We start from the raw sequence: 16,338 nt of genomic DNA, 5'->3' as shown, positions 1-16,338 counted from the left end.
CCCAAACTCCTTTGAGAACTCCGAGAAAGGAGGAAGATGATAAACTCTTACTTAAAAGAGTCTTGGAGTACAGCAGTACCGGAAAGAGAAGAACTAAGAAGCTCAAAGACGTCCCGGAGCTGCACCGGGACGGCCGGATAGAATGCAGAGGGGGGTGACCTTGCTCCCCTCACTGCTGCTGCCACATTGGCACTTGAGACAGAGCACAGGAGCTCTGGTGGAACTCTTGAGGCAAGGACTTTCAACTGAAAGCTGCCCAGGATGTTCTAACTCAGGGGTGAATCCCCTGAGGAAGGGACTTTCACATTTTGTGATATACCTGTGGTGAAGCGAGTTTTGTCCCTGCTGGCAGCCCACAGGTGAGACCTTCGCTTGGAGTCGAAGGAGAGCCAAGGGGCTTGGAGACCCCCTTGTGTGTATCGAAAAGAGATCCAGCTACAACAATCCAGTTGCAACTGCTGCATGGAAGACAGAAGAGGAGCTGCTGCCCTAAATGTGGAAGGGATCTGTCCTTCTTCCCTCCTGGACTTTTATTTGGAGGGGAGAAGAGATTTGATCCATTGTAACTACTTATGTCATGGTAGAGATAGCTAAGGTTGTATATAATGTATTGTAGTATTTATTTGTACAGTCATTGTAATATATTCCCTTTCCCCCACTTTGAGTCTGGTGTGTTTTGTCGGGGAAAAAACACATCTTACACTAGGTTTAGATGTGGGAGGGGGGCTTGGACTAGAGAATTGGATTTTGGGGTATCTCAAACCATGACAATATTACAGCTAATTAAATAATAATATATCTGATTGGGGCAGGGGGAGGATGCACAGAACTGCTAGTCTGTAAAGCATTCTTTCTTTTAAACGCAGCCAGAACATATTATGACCACCCCCAAGCATTTGTTGCCTCCTGAAGTCAATGACCACTACTGCCTGCCCTCTCCTTGGAACTTCATCTCTGAACCTGACAACTCATGGACAGCAAGAGGGGGAAGTTGTTGGGAGGAAGTTCTTTGGGGGGAAAGTTGGGATATACTGATTCTTAAGAGTTTATAGCCTCGTTTATACCACAGAACAACATAGGTGGGATATCTGGCTCAGGCTGATAGTGCAGATGTCAACATGAACCAAAGGAGTTTATGTACTGTAAGCAACACAGAGCATCATAATGCCTCTGAATTACACTCCAGCTTCATTTTCAGAGAATATTCTGAGTTGGAAAGGGTCTACAAGGATCATCAAGTGCAACTCGTAAGTGAATGGCCTGTACATGGATCAAAACCATAACTTTGGCATTATTAGCACCATGCTCCAACCAACTTAGCTAATCTCTGTGTGGGTTCTTACACTGCTGCTTGACCAGATATATTCTCCATATTCTGTACTGAATTTACTAATTTAGTTCTTAGAACACTTTTGTGAACTCACAATCTCAGTGACTCTTAAGGGCTTGCAGAGCCTTTAATTAAAATTCTGTACAAAGACCTTGTTCTTCACGTCTCCATTGTTTGTCCTAGGTGAGAATTTCCAACAAACGCAAATTCCAGGAGCATCTGGGTGCACAATGGTTGGCTAGTCTGGGTGCATAGGGAATGCCAACACCCTTCTCTGCAATTGAAGACCAAATGACCTGCAACCCTCTTGGCAGGACCACTGGGATGAGAGGGAAGACAGAGCATGGCCTTTGCATGGGCAACATCCAATTACTCATATTACCTAGTTACACATAAACCATGTCCAAACTTTGTGTGCATGAGATACCACAGGGGTTATGGGTGGAGACAGGCGGTATTTCAGGGAAGAGCGAGTCAGCAAGAGATGGTTACTCGAGAAATGGTTACTCAATCCATCCTCAGAGTCGTGTTCGAAGAGAAATGACATGCGACACTAAAGCTTGTTAAGGAGTATCAGCACAGGTGGGATGAGAGCAGGAGCCGGCTGCGGCCGCGGAGGGCGGGGAAGGGCGGGCGGCGCTCGGCGGCGGCTCCGCGGCGTGTCGCGGCCGCTCCGCCCTCAGCCCGCGCCGGGCGGGCCCGGGGGAAGTGGGGTCCCTGCTCGCCGCCCCGGCCGCTCCTCCGCCCGGGCCCCGCGCCCCGCGCGCCGGCCGCAGGTAGGACCGGGCGGGAGGGGATGGAGCCCCGGGCCCTGCCTGCGGCTCCTGGAGCGGGGTCGGCGACTGGGCCCGGGCCCAGGGAGGTGCCGCAGGGCGGGCGCGGTGCGCGGTGGGCCCGCCGGGGAGCCGCGGGGATGCCGTCCCCGATCGGGGGGAGCCGCTCGGCGCGGCCTGGGCCTCCCGCGGGCGGCGGCCCTGGCGCCTCTGTGCCCTCAGAGCCGCGGCGGGGCCGCCCCGGGCGGCGGGGCCGGGGCAGAGCCGAGGATCGCGGCCCCGGGCGCGGCGGGGCTGGGCCGGCAGGAGGAGCAGGGCGGGTCTGGGAGGACACCGTGGCGCTGGTCCCGGCCACCGTGTGTGTGCGGGGAGTGCCGTGTGTGCAGGGCCTGCAGCCTGCGGAGAGGCCTCTCCAGCGCGCTTTCTCTGCCAGTCAGGAGTAGCGGTGTGAGCGGTGGAAAAGCCGCAGAGTTCACCTGTTACATCCTGTATCTAGTGTTAGTATATATATGTATTTATATGTATGTTTTTAGTATACATAACCATTTATACATCTCTTCAATTGCAACTTATCGCCACGGGCAGTCTCCATGCTCAGGCAAGTGATAAACTTGAATATGACCTCACTAGTAACAAAATGCACTAGTGCCCAGCTTTCTATGCGTAACTGTATTTCTCTGTAATAAGTCTTGCTTAGTGAAGAGTAAAGAGAGGCTGGGAGTTGTGTTTAAATGTTCACTGTGCTGCCTGTGATGCTTGCTGACTGCCCTTGTGCGCTCTCAGGTGCACTGAAGAGTTGCTTTACAGAGTATGGAACTTGCTCAGCTGCTTTGGTTCGTTGTAGGTATGTTTTGCCAATGCTGTCTCTGCATATTAAGATATTGGGGGAGTGTCTCTGTACAGTTGAGGTGCTGTTTTGAATGGTCTACAGCAGGTCTTAATTGTTTATATATGTTATTTATATGCTATTTTACATAGGGGTTTATCTGGCACCAGTGTGTGTATGTAGCTATTATAAGGAAAATAGGAAATTATGTACAGTAGCAGATGTTTCCCATGAACATGTCTTTGTCAGGGTGTTCTCCAGAGTGGGCCAGTGTGTCATGCACACCCATGCATATGTGCTGGCATAGCTGCCTGCAGAAATAAATCGATGGCAGAAAGCTGCTCCTCCCACCACCACCCTCCTGCTGTTGGTGTATTTTGAACCATATTCTGTGTGACGTGGTGTGCTTGCTTAATTTTATTTTTTTCCCCCTTGAGGGAGAGCCTTTTTTAGAATAATGAAGATGAAGGAGGGCAGTTCTTGTAGTGGCTGTGAAGCGGAGAGAAATGAGGCAGTGGCAGTGCAATCACTGAAATTAAGGTCTTGCATAACAGCGCTGACATTATAGCGTGGCTTTCTCTGTAATCTCTTCTTTGACTAGCCTTATGCTGCTGGTCTAGCCACCAGGCATGCATTATCACATGCAAACGCAGTGTGTTATGGCAAAGTCAGATGAACTCAGTGTTCTGGGACAAAGATTTCTGTTTGCACTAGTTGTAAGTTTAATAGAAATTTACTGTGCCTTCATGTGCTGTTGGACTTTTAATAATTATTATTCCATACTTGCATTACTTAAATACTTGCTCTCAGGTAGCATTTCGATAGGGAAGGAGCATTTGAGAAGTAGGCAGACAACTTTAAAGCCTTTGTATATGTAACTCTCTTGAACTGGAGGAAGTGACCTTTAGTGGTGTGATAGTATAAACGAATTATACACCCTCCCAACAAATATCTAAATATCTGCTGCAGATTGTATCAAGTTAAGACAAAGAACTAGCAGTTTGAAGTGCTTCTGTTAAAAAATAAAACTCAGAAAACTAAATTGCATAGATTAAACATGTTTTTCTTGATATCTTTAAGTAGGTCTTATTTTTTAAAGTGTATTTATTTGATTAGCTGTTCTGAGTCTCAAAGGGCTTAGTATGGTTGTTTAGGTTGATAGTTTCAAAAAAATGTCACAGAGCTGTATTTTGAGATTTGGCAATAGAGAATACTCCCCAACATGAATTTCTTTTCTGACATAAAACCAATGCAGATCTTTAGTCCCATTGGCATTTTGGTTTTTAAAGACAAAAATAAGTATTTATGCAGTGAAATCTGTAATACTTTAAATACTCTGCTTTTTTGTTCTGTTTTGTTTCCTATCTATTATTTCTGAAAGGCAGTTTAGTTTTTTATTGACAAGTCAGATTGTTCGTTTTTTTTTTTCTAAGTGGGCTAACCTGAAACTAGAGAGAACTTTCAAAATGAAACTTAGATACTGACTGATGAAAAAATGAAGACAGGAAATACAGAGAAATAGAAATGCAATTACAAGGAAAACTGTCTCTTACTTACTAGCTAGCTAAAGAATAAAAACTATGTTTTACAATATGCATCAGGTTCTTTATGTGTATCTCACTGTTTCATCTTTTGATGAGTAACAATGGTAAACAACCACCTTTATGCTGGCCAGGAGCATCATTTTGCTGACAGAGTGAGTGTTCATCTGTGATTCCATCCAGCAAGAAAGTCCCATTGTTCCTATGAAAGACTAAATATTTGAGAGAAGTTATCCTCTGTTAAACACTTCCATCTAGTATTACTTGGCAAAGGGATGTTAAAGTGGCCTTCTTTCCCACCATTTGCTTTTACTTTTCCTGCTTCCTAAGTCTGCTCATACAAAATTCATTAGGCCAGTCAGACTCTTGACATTCCATCTGTCTCTCTTTTGTGTAAATTGTATGCTCTGCCATGCTGGTCTGGTCTGAGCTAGTCACTGGAGTTGCTAATTGTAGTTCCTCAGTAGTGCACTTAAGATCCTCCTTAATTTTAAAAGGTAGTTTCCTGGGTCATAATTGTTTTCTGTTTAAAGCTACATTAATGACAAGAATTAACAAACTGGTTAAATAGTTCTTGGTACTCAGAGTAGGAACACATTGTTAGAAATTCATGTAATCTTCTTTTTGAAAATATATTATAATTCCTAGTTCTATGTCAACCATGTGGTATTTATTGTCTAGTATACTGGAGAGCTGAGTGGCTTAACACTTTACCTGTTGACAAGATCACCCCCCTCCAAAACTCCCCTATCACCCCACCCCATTTTACTCATTGTTTTGTGGGCTTTTGTTTTATATCACATTCTGCAGTTACTGCACTGGCTATATTAATTCAGTAATATCCATTCGTCTGTTTTCTTAGGGCCTGTAGGATTATAACATATGCCTTATGCATGATTTCATTTTCTTGCATGTGATTCTGAGGAAGGAAATCTGTCCTAAACTTAGTTCTTACTCCATTTGAATGTTGTCTTATGCAGTGCAACTATTTAATGTTACCTCAGTTCTCTTTAGCTTAGAGTACTTTGGAATTTCTTCTAAGAGAAAGAGCTGTCGAAGAATGTGTGTATTTTATTCATCCCTTTCATGCTTGTTCTCTGTGATTTATTTTTTTTTTAACTCATGTCTCTACAAACATGGTATCAGTCTGTAAAACAAAGCACTGTGAAGCAACATAGTAGTCTAAGTCCCTTCAGCGAAGGGAAAGAGGATGACTAAAAACAAGTATCCTTCTCTGGAAGAGTGGGCAACAATATCACTAACTTGCCCTGGAAGAGCCTGGGAGCTGACACATCTCAAGGTCCTTGAGGCCTTGCTGCCCCAGCTTTAGAAAAATAAATGTGGCCCTTTTGTGGATGCTCTTGTGTAGCTGGGTTTTAGCTTGATTTTTTTTCTTCCATTTCACCCAAATACTTCAGTTTGTTTAGTTGCAGGTTGGAAATAATTATTTTCAGAAAATTTTGCTGTACAAATATGTAACTCCATCAGCACATTTCAGTGACAGAGAAACAATAAGGGATTTCCAAGAGCACTTACTATGTATCGGTGATTTTTTTCCAGACTGCCGGGGGAAAGATGTAGGCCTTATTTTTTGCCCTTCACAAACAGAGACAATTGAAATGATTAAAAGTGTGTGACTGAGTTCACATGTTCTTCACACATGCTGGGTGACTTCACTTACTGCTGATGCTTGATAGACAAACATTATATCTTTTAAGTGCAATGTATATATTGAGTTATAGCAGCATAGAGAAGGGAAAGTCAAAACTGACCTTATATCTCCTATTCAGTACGTTTGACTCTTTTACAGAGTTGGTGTAACTGAATCTGTTGCCATCTCCATTCTGCCGTTTGCTTGTTGGATTACAGCCATTTTATCAATTAGATAGATCTCAGTGGTTCTTAACAAATATTGTTGCCTACAGGCAATAGGGGGAAATAAAAGATTGATTCTTAAGAAAAAGTAAAATCTGCTTGCTGGATGGACAGAAATTCAGTGCTTATCTAAAACAAAAAAGGGCATCTTCTCAAATCAGTTCAGAGCCTAGGTGAGAAGATAAGTAACAAGAAATGCCAACTTACAAGGAAGCAGTTATTTTGTTGAGAGCAGTTGATGATGGTAGTTTCAAAATAATGCAAAATTTTTACAGAACATGGGAGTGTGAAGGGAGACACCTCTTCATCTTTGTTTGTCTTTAAATTCTGAGTAAAAATTTTATATTCTTAAGTCACATTTCTCTCCTCAGAAAGACAGTGGGTAATAAATGTAACAGAAAAAATAACCCAAACAGAAGATGTTATTGAGTGCAGTGAGGCACATGGTGAGAATGCATTTCAGCAACAAATGATTTACAATGCATATATTATAGCATGGTGTGATGTCAGGCATTAATGTGTCATACATGCCTGGTTTTCATTTGTCCCTTGCTGTGGGAATGGCGTTAAGTGGTATCTGACACCTTTGTGTCAATAATTCAATAATCAGAAAGCCCTTGTATTTGCAAAATGTGGCGATTTTGAGGGTTTTAACCTCAAAGAACTATCCCAAGCATATTAATGTATTCTTTGAGGTCATACAATGATTTATAGTATTTGATCTAGGATTTCCCTTCACTGTTTCTTGGCTCTGTGTTTTAGACAACATTATCCTTATTTAGCTGGATTGGGCCAGATTAATTTTTATGCAGAGCTTGCTTTATATTACAAAGAGAATTGATAAAACCTTGTAAAATTTTACTGGAGTGAATTGTATACTGGAAGCACTTCTGGTGTGTATTGGTCAAGTGAATCCTCTTGGTAACTGTTATTTTTAGTTATTTTCTGTATTTTTTAAATGTGTGGAGGAACAACAAAGGAGAGGATATGCCATCTTGTTCCTCTTCTCTTTGCTTTGATTCAGTAATAAATCTTTAATTATGAATTACCTTGAATTGGCATCACTCTGTTATTCTCTTTGACAAACAAGAAGACAAACCAGCTGCGATCTGAAGAAATAATCTTTTTAAACTGAAGTACTGTTTTTTCCAGTATTGTAGTTGCTGCTGAGAATTACTGATGAGCTTACACTACTAAACACCAGTGAACATAACAGAAGTCATCAAGTGCTTTATAACTGTAGAAATGGTTTTTTTGCCTGATAAGCATGTTGAAGCCATATGACAGCTTGAGTTAACTCGCATTTAAAAGTCTTGGGAAAGAACAACTGAGCACGTACATACTGAGTTTTGGACCTCTGCCTGTGGGACTGGACAGTCATTCCTGTCACCAGCCAGTAGTGCTGTTCCCTTGAGCTTTTCATGTCTATGGCTCCAGCTTCTGGTGCTACTGATGCTTTTGAGTGTCTGACAGATTTCTTGGTTTTAGGGCTGTTCTTCAAACTGGAGCACAGAAACGGGAGTTCTGCAGTTCCAGGCTGAAGAACAGGCTGGAGCTTTCTCTCTTGAAGGCTTCTCTGCTCTGAGTTTGGTTTGTAGTGAGTTTTGCCAGTGAGGGGTAATTGTTGGGCGGTGAGCTGCTGACTCCTTCCCTCCTGCTTGCTTATTTTTTGAAGTTGTTTTCTGTTATCAGTGCACACACCCCCATGTTTCGAACAGAAGTTTGAAAGGTGCATTTTGAAAGGTGTGTTCTGAGAAGGGCCTTTGTGTTGCTTTCAGGTTCTCAAGGCTTTAACTCGAAAAGTCCATGACGACATTTCTTCCTCCTTCCCTTTCTTTAGGGCACGTATTGCTGTTGCAGGTGATTGTTAATTTTGGGGGTTTTTTTGTTGGTTTTCCTGTTTATGTGTGACTAGATAATATGATTAATTTCCAACCTTGCTGTATGACTATTTTATTTATACTTTTTTGTAGCATAATTTCCATTTCTTTTAACAGAACAAGTTGAGTCTTTGTGGAAGGTTCCTGGAAAGATTTCTAAACTGCAGGGTAAAAACAAGCAAGAACAGATACTGAGGATTTCTTGGCTAAATCCATAGGATAGCTGAAAGTTTCAATGAGAAATTTTTGTGCTATGCCTCCAGTAATCATGGTTGCTGATGGTGCAAAATTTCTACTTAAGAAGTTGCCATTAGTGTCTTTGACTAAGTGGCTGAAACCTCATCAAATTTGTTGTCTCATTGCTTGGTATGGTGCTACAGTAGGAAACAACAACTGCTTCCACTATTCTGAAAGTGTTAATTGACTCCATAAATATACATTGAATTCAGATAAGTATAATTGGCAACATTATTGAGTTTTATGTGGACTTTTTTCAGTGAGAAATTTCAGTGTTTGGTATTTTAATTTTTTATTTAGCTTTTGCTGTATTAGCTGTATTGCTTGATTCACAGAATTACAGAGTTGTTACAGTTGGAAGGGACCTTTGGAGATCATCCAGTCCAACCCAAAAGTGCTTAAAAGCTCACTGATGAAGTGTATCTGTAAAAGTTATGCTACACGAAAATTGGTAATGAAGAATCTTAAGCAGACCATGATTGTGAGAATTAAAAAGACTTAAGACTGAAGGAACATTACTAATAGTCTCTCCATATAGAAGTTTGTTAATAGCAAATAAAATCCTCTTCAGCAGAACTATGGAGATTTTGTTTGCTCCTAGTTTATTAGCATAGGAGGCAACACGTTGGTTTGAGACTAAGCAGGGAAGCAGAGTTGGGAACATTACTTGAACTGCTCCTTCTCAATCCCTGAACAGAAACAAATTTTTCATAAGGGTAGAATATTTTTTTTTTTTGCCAAGTGATATTTGCATCTAATTGCAGAAGATTGAATAAAGTGTTTCCTTGTTTGATGCTGCTTTACTACTTGTCCTGTGACCTCCTAAGCCTCAGAATGGCAGCAAGTAGCAGTTTAAAAATTGTTAATAGCAAGTTTTAAGTCAGTTTCATTTGTGAAGCATTACTGAACTTTTGAATGTGGTTTATGGTCATGTAAAAAGAATTTCAGAATTGTTTCCGCTTGACACTTGGATAGTAAATTTGCTTTCTTCTTCGAGTTTCATTGCCTTTGAATATGACATAACTATGCTGAATTTTTTTGTTTACTGTACTGACTAGAGAGCCACTAGATTCTGTTTAGAGCAAAGGTGAGGTTGACAATGAAGAAAGCATGGATTTGGAAAAAAATGTGACCTTTCTGTTTTGTGAAGTAGCTGTGTCACTGAGATGGTTTAGATGATACTGAAAACAAAGAAATGAAAAGAAGGCTTTCCTGTTTTCTGGAGTATACTGGTGTATATTTGCTGTGATAGTGACCACATCTTTCCATGTTAGAGGTGGTAGTGGCTTGTGTGACATCCTGCTGAGCATAAGTCAAGGCTGAATAGAGAAGTACTGGTCTGGGTGATACAAAATCCCATTTTTGCGATCCTCTCTCAGCTCCCTGTGTTGCATAAAGGCTCTATTTTCTGACCAAGCTCTTTTTATTTTTAGGAGGATAGCCTTGTGTTTAAAATGGAAATTGACATAAATGGAGAGTCCAGAACTGCCCTGTCCACTCTCCCTGTACCTCTTGCAGAGGTGGGCTCTGCAGGCAGGACAGAAGCTGAAAAACCCCGCTGTTCCAGTACCCCCTGCTCACCCATGCGGCGGACAGTTGCAGGATACCAGATTCTCCACATGAATTCTAACTACCTGGTGGGCTTCACAACCGGAGAGGAGCTGCTGAAATTAGCCCAGAAATGTACAGGAGCTGAAGAGAACAAAGGAGAATCTGGGCCAAACTTGCGCTCCAAGCAGCTGGATCCAGGACTTGCACGCTCCTCCCGTTTGTACAAAACGAGAAGTAGGTACTACCAGCCATATGAAATCCCAGCAGTAAATGGGAGGAGGAGGAGGCGGATGCCCAGCTCAGGGGATAAATGCAATAAAGCTTTACCATATGAACCTTACAAGGCACTTCATGGTCCCCTGCCTCTCTGCCTTTTGAAAGGTAAAAGGGCTCATTCAAAATCCCTGGACTACCTCAATTTAGACAAAATGAGCACTAAGGAACCTGCTGACACAGAAGTGCTACAATACCAGCTCCAACACCTCACCCTTAGAGGGGACCGTATGTTTGCAAGGAATAGCACATGAGCTGTCATCTTGAACTTAGAAATGATTTCTCGTCCTTTCTCTGTTGCTGCAAAAATCCACTGTTGTACTGTGTACATGACTGTCCACATTGTAGGTGGTTGTATCAGCTAAATATTACCAGAAAGTAATTTATTTGAATAGAGTCTTGGCAATGCAATGTGTTACAAATACTTGGAGGGAGAAATCTTTCCTGAGCAAGAAGCCTCTGATGCAAATTTGACTGCAATCAGTGGATATTTCTTTGGACATGTTTAAAAAAAAAAAAAAAAAGCTTTTGATTTTTGGTTTTGTTTTTTTTTTTTTGTACAGCTATATCTACTATTTACAGTAATTTAACACTGAAAAATTGGTGATGTCTGCTTGGTTGTTGCTAATTCTGGCTTGACCTTAGAAACTGCTCTTGGATAAGTACTCAAGTTTAGGAGGTTCTTTGGTTTTACTTTCTGTTTCTGTATTCTGTAGGAAAATGAATGGGTTTTGACAACATGGAAAGTGACTGAATAAATCACTTTCTATTTAAACAATCTAGTTCAAACATTTTTAGACTGTGCTTGTGCTCGTGATAAGGGTGAGATTTGCTCATAAAGCAAACCTTTGCTACTTGAATCCTCTTCAGTTATTTTTTTTTAATCTCTGCATGGAAGCAATTGCTTTGCCTTTCCTATAAAACATGTTCAGAATGAATATTTGGGTTCTTTAAAGCAAATCTTTTGAGGAGTGAAGATTTTTTTGTTATTGTTGATTTTATTTTTTACATTGTCTTGAGAGACAAACTGGAATGTCTGCACTGGTATATCAGTAATGTTTTTGGTTTTAATTTATGATTTCTCTACCATATATAGTAGCAGAAGGTGTCAAATAACTTCAGCATAGATTTGGAAATTCTGTTGACTTGAAGCACTGCACACTTGAGATCTGGAGGGCTGATTTTATTTGACAGGGTGCAAGTGAATTATTTCTGTATCGACATTGAAGAGATAATCCTGGATTATTCAACAGAGTAGATTGAATACACCAGCTTACTTTTGTTACTTAATGAATTTTTATCCAAACATGACATCAAACACAGGTTTTGACAGCTGTATTCCTAGATGTATTTGAAACATTTTAATAACTTATGTTTAAAAACGAAAACTAGTTTTCATACTTTTTTTTTTAGATGCAGTCTGTTACTGAAGGAGTGTGCAACTTGATTTTGGCTGATGACCTCTGCAGAAGTTAAAAGTAATGTCATGCTGGTTTTAAATCTAAATGATTTGATCAGTTGTTTCTGATAGAATTAAGATTTGTTTTGTTTGTTTGCTTATCACTCAGAATGAATAGAAAGCACTAGTTAGTGCATGTGCTATGGAAAATGAAAAGTTCTAATTCTGTCACTTACTCCACAGTTTTAAATGAAGGCAGCCCAGTAGTGAGCATTTTGTGGTTGGGTTATCTTTTGTTTAGGTTTGTTAGAAACATTACAAAAAAAGTGTATTTTTGAAAGTTAACTACACCTGTGTAAATTTAATGTATCAAACAATGACCTTGAAAGTAAAGTCTTCCTATATAGTCTTTAGTTTGAAAAACAGAGTATGGTCAGATGCCAAAGAGATGGGGGTTTTGTTTAAGGAATAAACACCATTGTTTATTGAAATACCCAAGGAAAATGTATTTCTGGCTGAAAAATAAAAAAGGTGGTATAAACAGCTTTTGTTGTGGAGTCTTTTGCTATGCAGGAGAAAGTGGACATTTAAAAAAATACAGCTTCAGACCAAGGAATATTTAAAAACAACCTGAAAGGAAGGATCCTGAACTTCTGTGAAATAGATGCTTAGGTTTGTTACTTTGTTTCAGGAAATGTGCCACCCATTTACTAGTGTTTTGTGCTTGTTTCTGATGTCCAGTGCTGTAGTTGTATGGCTACACTGAGGGAGAGGTTGATGGCTTTCTGGCTGAGTTCAAACTTAAAAAATGTGTTAGTATTTTATCTGTTTTGGTGATATACTAATGAATGTGCTCAGACGTGGTTATGTTTGCTTAACTCATACGCACTTGCAGCTCTCATAATGTGGGAAATACAACTGATACGACCTATAATAGAGACTAAGTAGAGAATTGTTAGTGGATAACTTAATTGTTTTTTCTAACGTTCAGTGGTACCAAAGAATCAGAAGCAATTATCCAACATAATAAATTTTTAAATGTTTTATAGCGTGGTCTGGCTGAAGTCAGTTGTTAACTTCTCCTTAAGGCATGCTAAAGAGAAACTAGAAGAAAATAATCTTCAGTGAAAATATAGGCAGTAAAAACTAGAAAAAATGCTTTGAAGATGTATAGTGGAGCTACATAACAGCTACATAACAGCTTGGAAATACAAGTTATTATAAACTGCTGTAAGAAAAATGCAGATCCAAAACTGAAAAATGTAGATTTATTACAATGCTAATAACTTTAAAGACGATGTCAAGCTTGGCAACCAGCAGTAAAAGAGCACATTTCTTTGCTTGTTGTCTGAGCATTTGGCAAGTACAGTTTTATTGATGTTTCTTTCCGGGGACTGACTTTTTGCATGATAGTTTTCTGTGATTTGATCTGTTAACTAATCTGTTAGTTTCCATGATGTGTGATTACACTGAACACTGTAAGAGTGGCACAAAAGACAGACCCTCAGAAGAACACAATAATTTTTGGATTATTGATTTTTTTTCTCCCCCCCGCCCTCCCCCCCCCCGTGTCATAGTACATTTTTTTTAACCAGACGTTAATGTGAACTTTCCAAGTCCTTGAAAACCTTAAGACAGATTACATGGAGGGGGACTTCCCTAGATATTTTGCTAGTGAAATTCTTTATTACATCACCAAGGCACTCAGGGAAGGTCAAACTGTCTTCAGGTCTACAGAATATGGAAAACTTCCCTTCTTGGAACGAACAAGGGGGATCTATAGTGGTCTGCAGTACTTGCTTCTGATCTTGTAAAAGCTGGGTATCATTGTCAAATATATGATTTTTAAACGCAGAACTTAACATGAGCTGTAAGGTGCTTCTTAGGTGTTTTCTTCTGGCTCTTAAGCACATGTGCAACTTGAAAGAGTGTAGGTTGTTACAAGATGCTGGTAACAGACCTACAAAGCATCACAGGCTTGTTAAAAAAAAAGGAAATCAACAAGGTAAGAGTCTCTCTCGCATCTCAGGAGTCATTATTGAGCAGTTTTTCTGCCTTTTTTCCTTGTATCACATCATGATGAATTCCATCAACCAACAACCATTTCAGCACAAAAATCATTCATAGTGTCACTGCTCCTGGTTGCTGCATTTGGCTGCTCCTGGATGGCAGCAGTTCAAATTCAGTGCTGCTGCTCCTGTGGTGTAAGTACCAAAGCTAATCCTGTGCATTTTTGTGGGATGGCTCAAGGGAGGGAGCATTACCCTACTGCTTGAATACCCAGTTCGTCTTACATCCTCCTTCACTTACTCTTAGCTTTAGTGGTTTGTTGGTAGAGGATGATATTGGGTCAAACCTACAGAGGAACTATCTAGGCCACATTAGAAGAGCTGAGGAAAGAAGGCTTGTTTTTCTGTGGGGAAAAACCCAGAATCACTTGGATTGCACTGAAAGCAAAAGAGAAAGTGAGGATATTAACTGACCGCATTCCATCCATTTTTAGGAGACAAGTTCTCTCCCCCTGCGTATGCTTGATCTTGCCTATCAAAGAATTGGTCTGCAGTAAGAAGAGGGAGAAGACAAGGAAGGAGAACTTTGCACTGTGCTTTTATTTCTGTGAAGCATGGAAGGGCAGAAGGAATTCATAAAATATCAGGGAGATGTCTGGAGAAATAAATGGAAAACCTCGGAGGGACAGTGCTGCAAGAGTAGGAATAGTGAAATAGTGTGTGACTTCAGTGTCGAAATAGGCAAAGACATGGAAGAAAATGATGTGCTGGTCTCAGATCTCTCTGGAAAGCAATTGACTGGTTTTGTGCCTGATTAAGTAGGGTGATAGGAGGTTTTAGCAAAATGCAGAGATACCAGCTGAGCTGCAGTGAAGATAGGAAGCCAGAGCTTGAGGCTGTGTGTGTACACTTTCATACTAACAAGCTTAAATGAAATTTAGGTGAGAGTTCTGAAGGAATAAAATAATTTTATTCCATTTGAGTATGGTCTAAATCCAAATCCTGTGATGTTTCTATGATATTGGGCAGCTCTACGCAGTGACTAGAGGTAGGTGGTGCAATGTTATAGTCTGAAAAGCTTCCTGAAAAGGAGGAAAACTTTTGTCTGATAAGTTCCTGCATTATTAATTTCAGTTTAAAAAGAAGAAAAACTTTCAAGCTTCTGTATGTATTCTGATATAAATACCAACTATGATGTCTGGTAGGATTATTGTTCCATTTAATTTTGTGAGACTCTCACCTGCTGGAGCTCCTGGTGACCTGTTCTTTCTGTGGTGGTGAAGGAGATGCAAGTGCTAAAATATGCAGGAACTTTGAGAACAGTATTGACAGCTTGAACCCTAGGAAAAAATGGAGCAAGCCATGATTTGCTGCAGTGCTTTACATTAAACTATTTTTCAGAAACTCAAAAAGCGTTCAAAAAAAGCGTTAGGTACTGGGATGCCTTTCGAAATCTATTTCAGGCCAGAAATGTTGCAGCCTGTGGTGGGGAAAAAAAAGTCGGTTTCCCCTGCAGTTAAAAAAATGGTAACCCCTAAGGGGGTGGTGTCAGAAGATGTTGACCCAATCAGCGCCCCTGCAAAATTTAAACATGTCACACCAGACCGGAAAAGAAGGATGATGAGGTAGTTGGAGAAGAAGTGGCCATGTTCTGAGACCATGAGGGGAGAAGGGGCAGGAGCCCCGCTGGGGGCCATGGCCCTGGGGTCTAGAAACTTGGAAACAGTGTTAAACTGGACCGGGTTCTGTGACTGAAGAGCCGGGGGAGTCTTTCTCCACTGTGAGGGGGCAGCAGGAGCAGCGGAAGAGGCAGCACTGAGTGGAAGGCTATGACTGAAAGCCAAGAAGATAAAAACCAAGCAGCAAAGATGGCATGCAGCAACTCAGAGAGATATCCTGCAAGGAGAGAGAGAGAACCGGCAACAGAGCAGAGAAAGCTCAACAGAGACAGTTTTGGGGTAAGAACTGAATCAAAACTCCCCCAAAACCCCTTTGAGACCTCTCCTAGGAGGAGGGGGCGGACTCCTGCTTGAGGGGAGTCTTGGAATACAGCAGCACCGAAGAGAGGAGCTGAAAAGCTCGAGACATCCTGGAAGCTGGACCGGGACAGCCGGACGGAATGCGGGGGAAGTGGCCTTGTTCCCCCCCTCCGCTGCTACCACGCTGGCAGTTTTGAGACAGAGCAAAGGAGCTCTGATAGAACACTTAGGGCAAAGACTTTCAACTGAAAGCTGCCCTAAACGTTCTGACTCAAGGGAACTCAACCCCTCAAGGAAGGGACCTTCATGGGATGTCTTACACCCCATGATATGACACAGTGAGACAAGCTTTTGTTCCAGCTATTGCAGTCCACAGGAGAGAGACCTTTGCTTGGAGACAAAGGGCTAAGAGGGGTGAGAGGAGACCCCCTTGTGTGTAATGAGAAGAGATCCAGCTACAACTTCAGCTACTGAAGAAGAGAGACACTGCTGCCCTGAATGTGGAAAGGATCTTTCCTTCTTCCTTTCTGGACTTTTATTGGAGGGGGAAGAGATTTGATCCAATGTAAATACTGCTTCATCATAGGAGAGATAGTTAGGATTATGTATATAAAGTATTATAATATTTATTTGTGTATAATTGTAGTATATTTCCCTTCCCCCCA

At 41.1% G+C, this 16,338-nt stretch overlaps 1 protein-coding gene across 6 annotated transcripts; it reads left to right on the top strand.

Moving 5' to 3' along the window:
- The first annotated feature begins 1,230 nt into the window (after positions 1 to 1,230).
- Positions 1,231 to 12,231, top strand: MACIR (macrophage immunometabolism regulator). 6 transcript variants are annotated; one of them, XM_032675230.1, is made up of 2 exons: positions 1,231 to 1,247; positions 9,896 to 12,231. In XM_032675230.1, exon 2 carries the CDS (start codon positions 9,917 to 9,919, stop codon positions 10,538 to 10,540), a length of 624 nt encoding a protein of 207 aa, XP_032531121.1. In that variant the 5' UTR covers positions 1,231 to 1,247; positions 9,896 to 9,916; the 3' UTR covers positions 10,541 to 12,231. The 6 variants fall into 6 exon arrangements, with proteins under 6 accessions (XP_032531121.1, XP_032531124.1, XP_032531123.1 ...); XM_032675233.1 differs by lacking the exon at positions 1,231 to 1,247 and adding an exon at positions 1,746 to 1,912; XM_032675232.1 differs by lacking the exon at positions 1,231 to 1,247 and adding an exon at positions 2,018 to 2,106.
- Positions 12,232 to 16,338: the final 4,107 nt, after the last annotated feature.

The sequence above is a fragment of the Chiroxiphia lanceolata genome, chromosome Z, assembly GCF_009829145.1.
Source record: "Chiroxiphia lanceolata isolate bChiLan1 chromosome Z, bChiLan1.pri, whole genome shotgun sequence".
NCBI lineage: Eukaryota > Metazoa > Chordata > Aves > Passeriformes > Pipridae > Chiroxiphia > Chiroxiphia lanceolata.
Note: the sequence above shows the minus strand (reverse complement) of the source record. Positions and strands in the feature narration are given on the sequence as shown.

What these genes read in the sequence shown, in the direction of transcription:
- MACIR (XM_032675231.1), top strand. Translation starts at nt 8,875, where the DNA reads ATGAAGTGTATCTGTAAAAGTTATGCTACACGAAAATTG. An exon ending in GTTATGCTACACGAAAATTG is followed by an intron (nt 8,914 to 9,895) that starts GTAATGAAGAAT and finishes TTTTATTTTTAG; the next exon opens with GAGGATAGCCTTGTGTTTAA.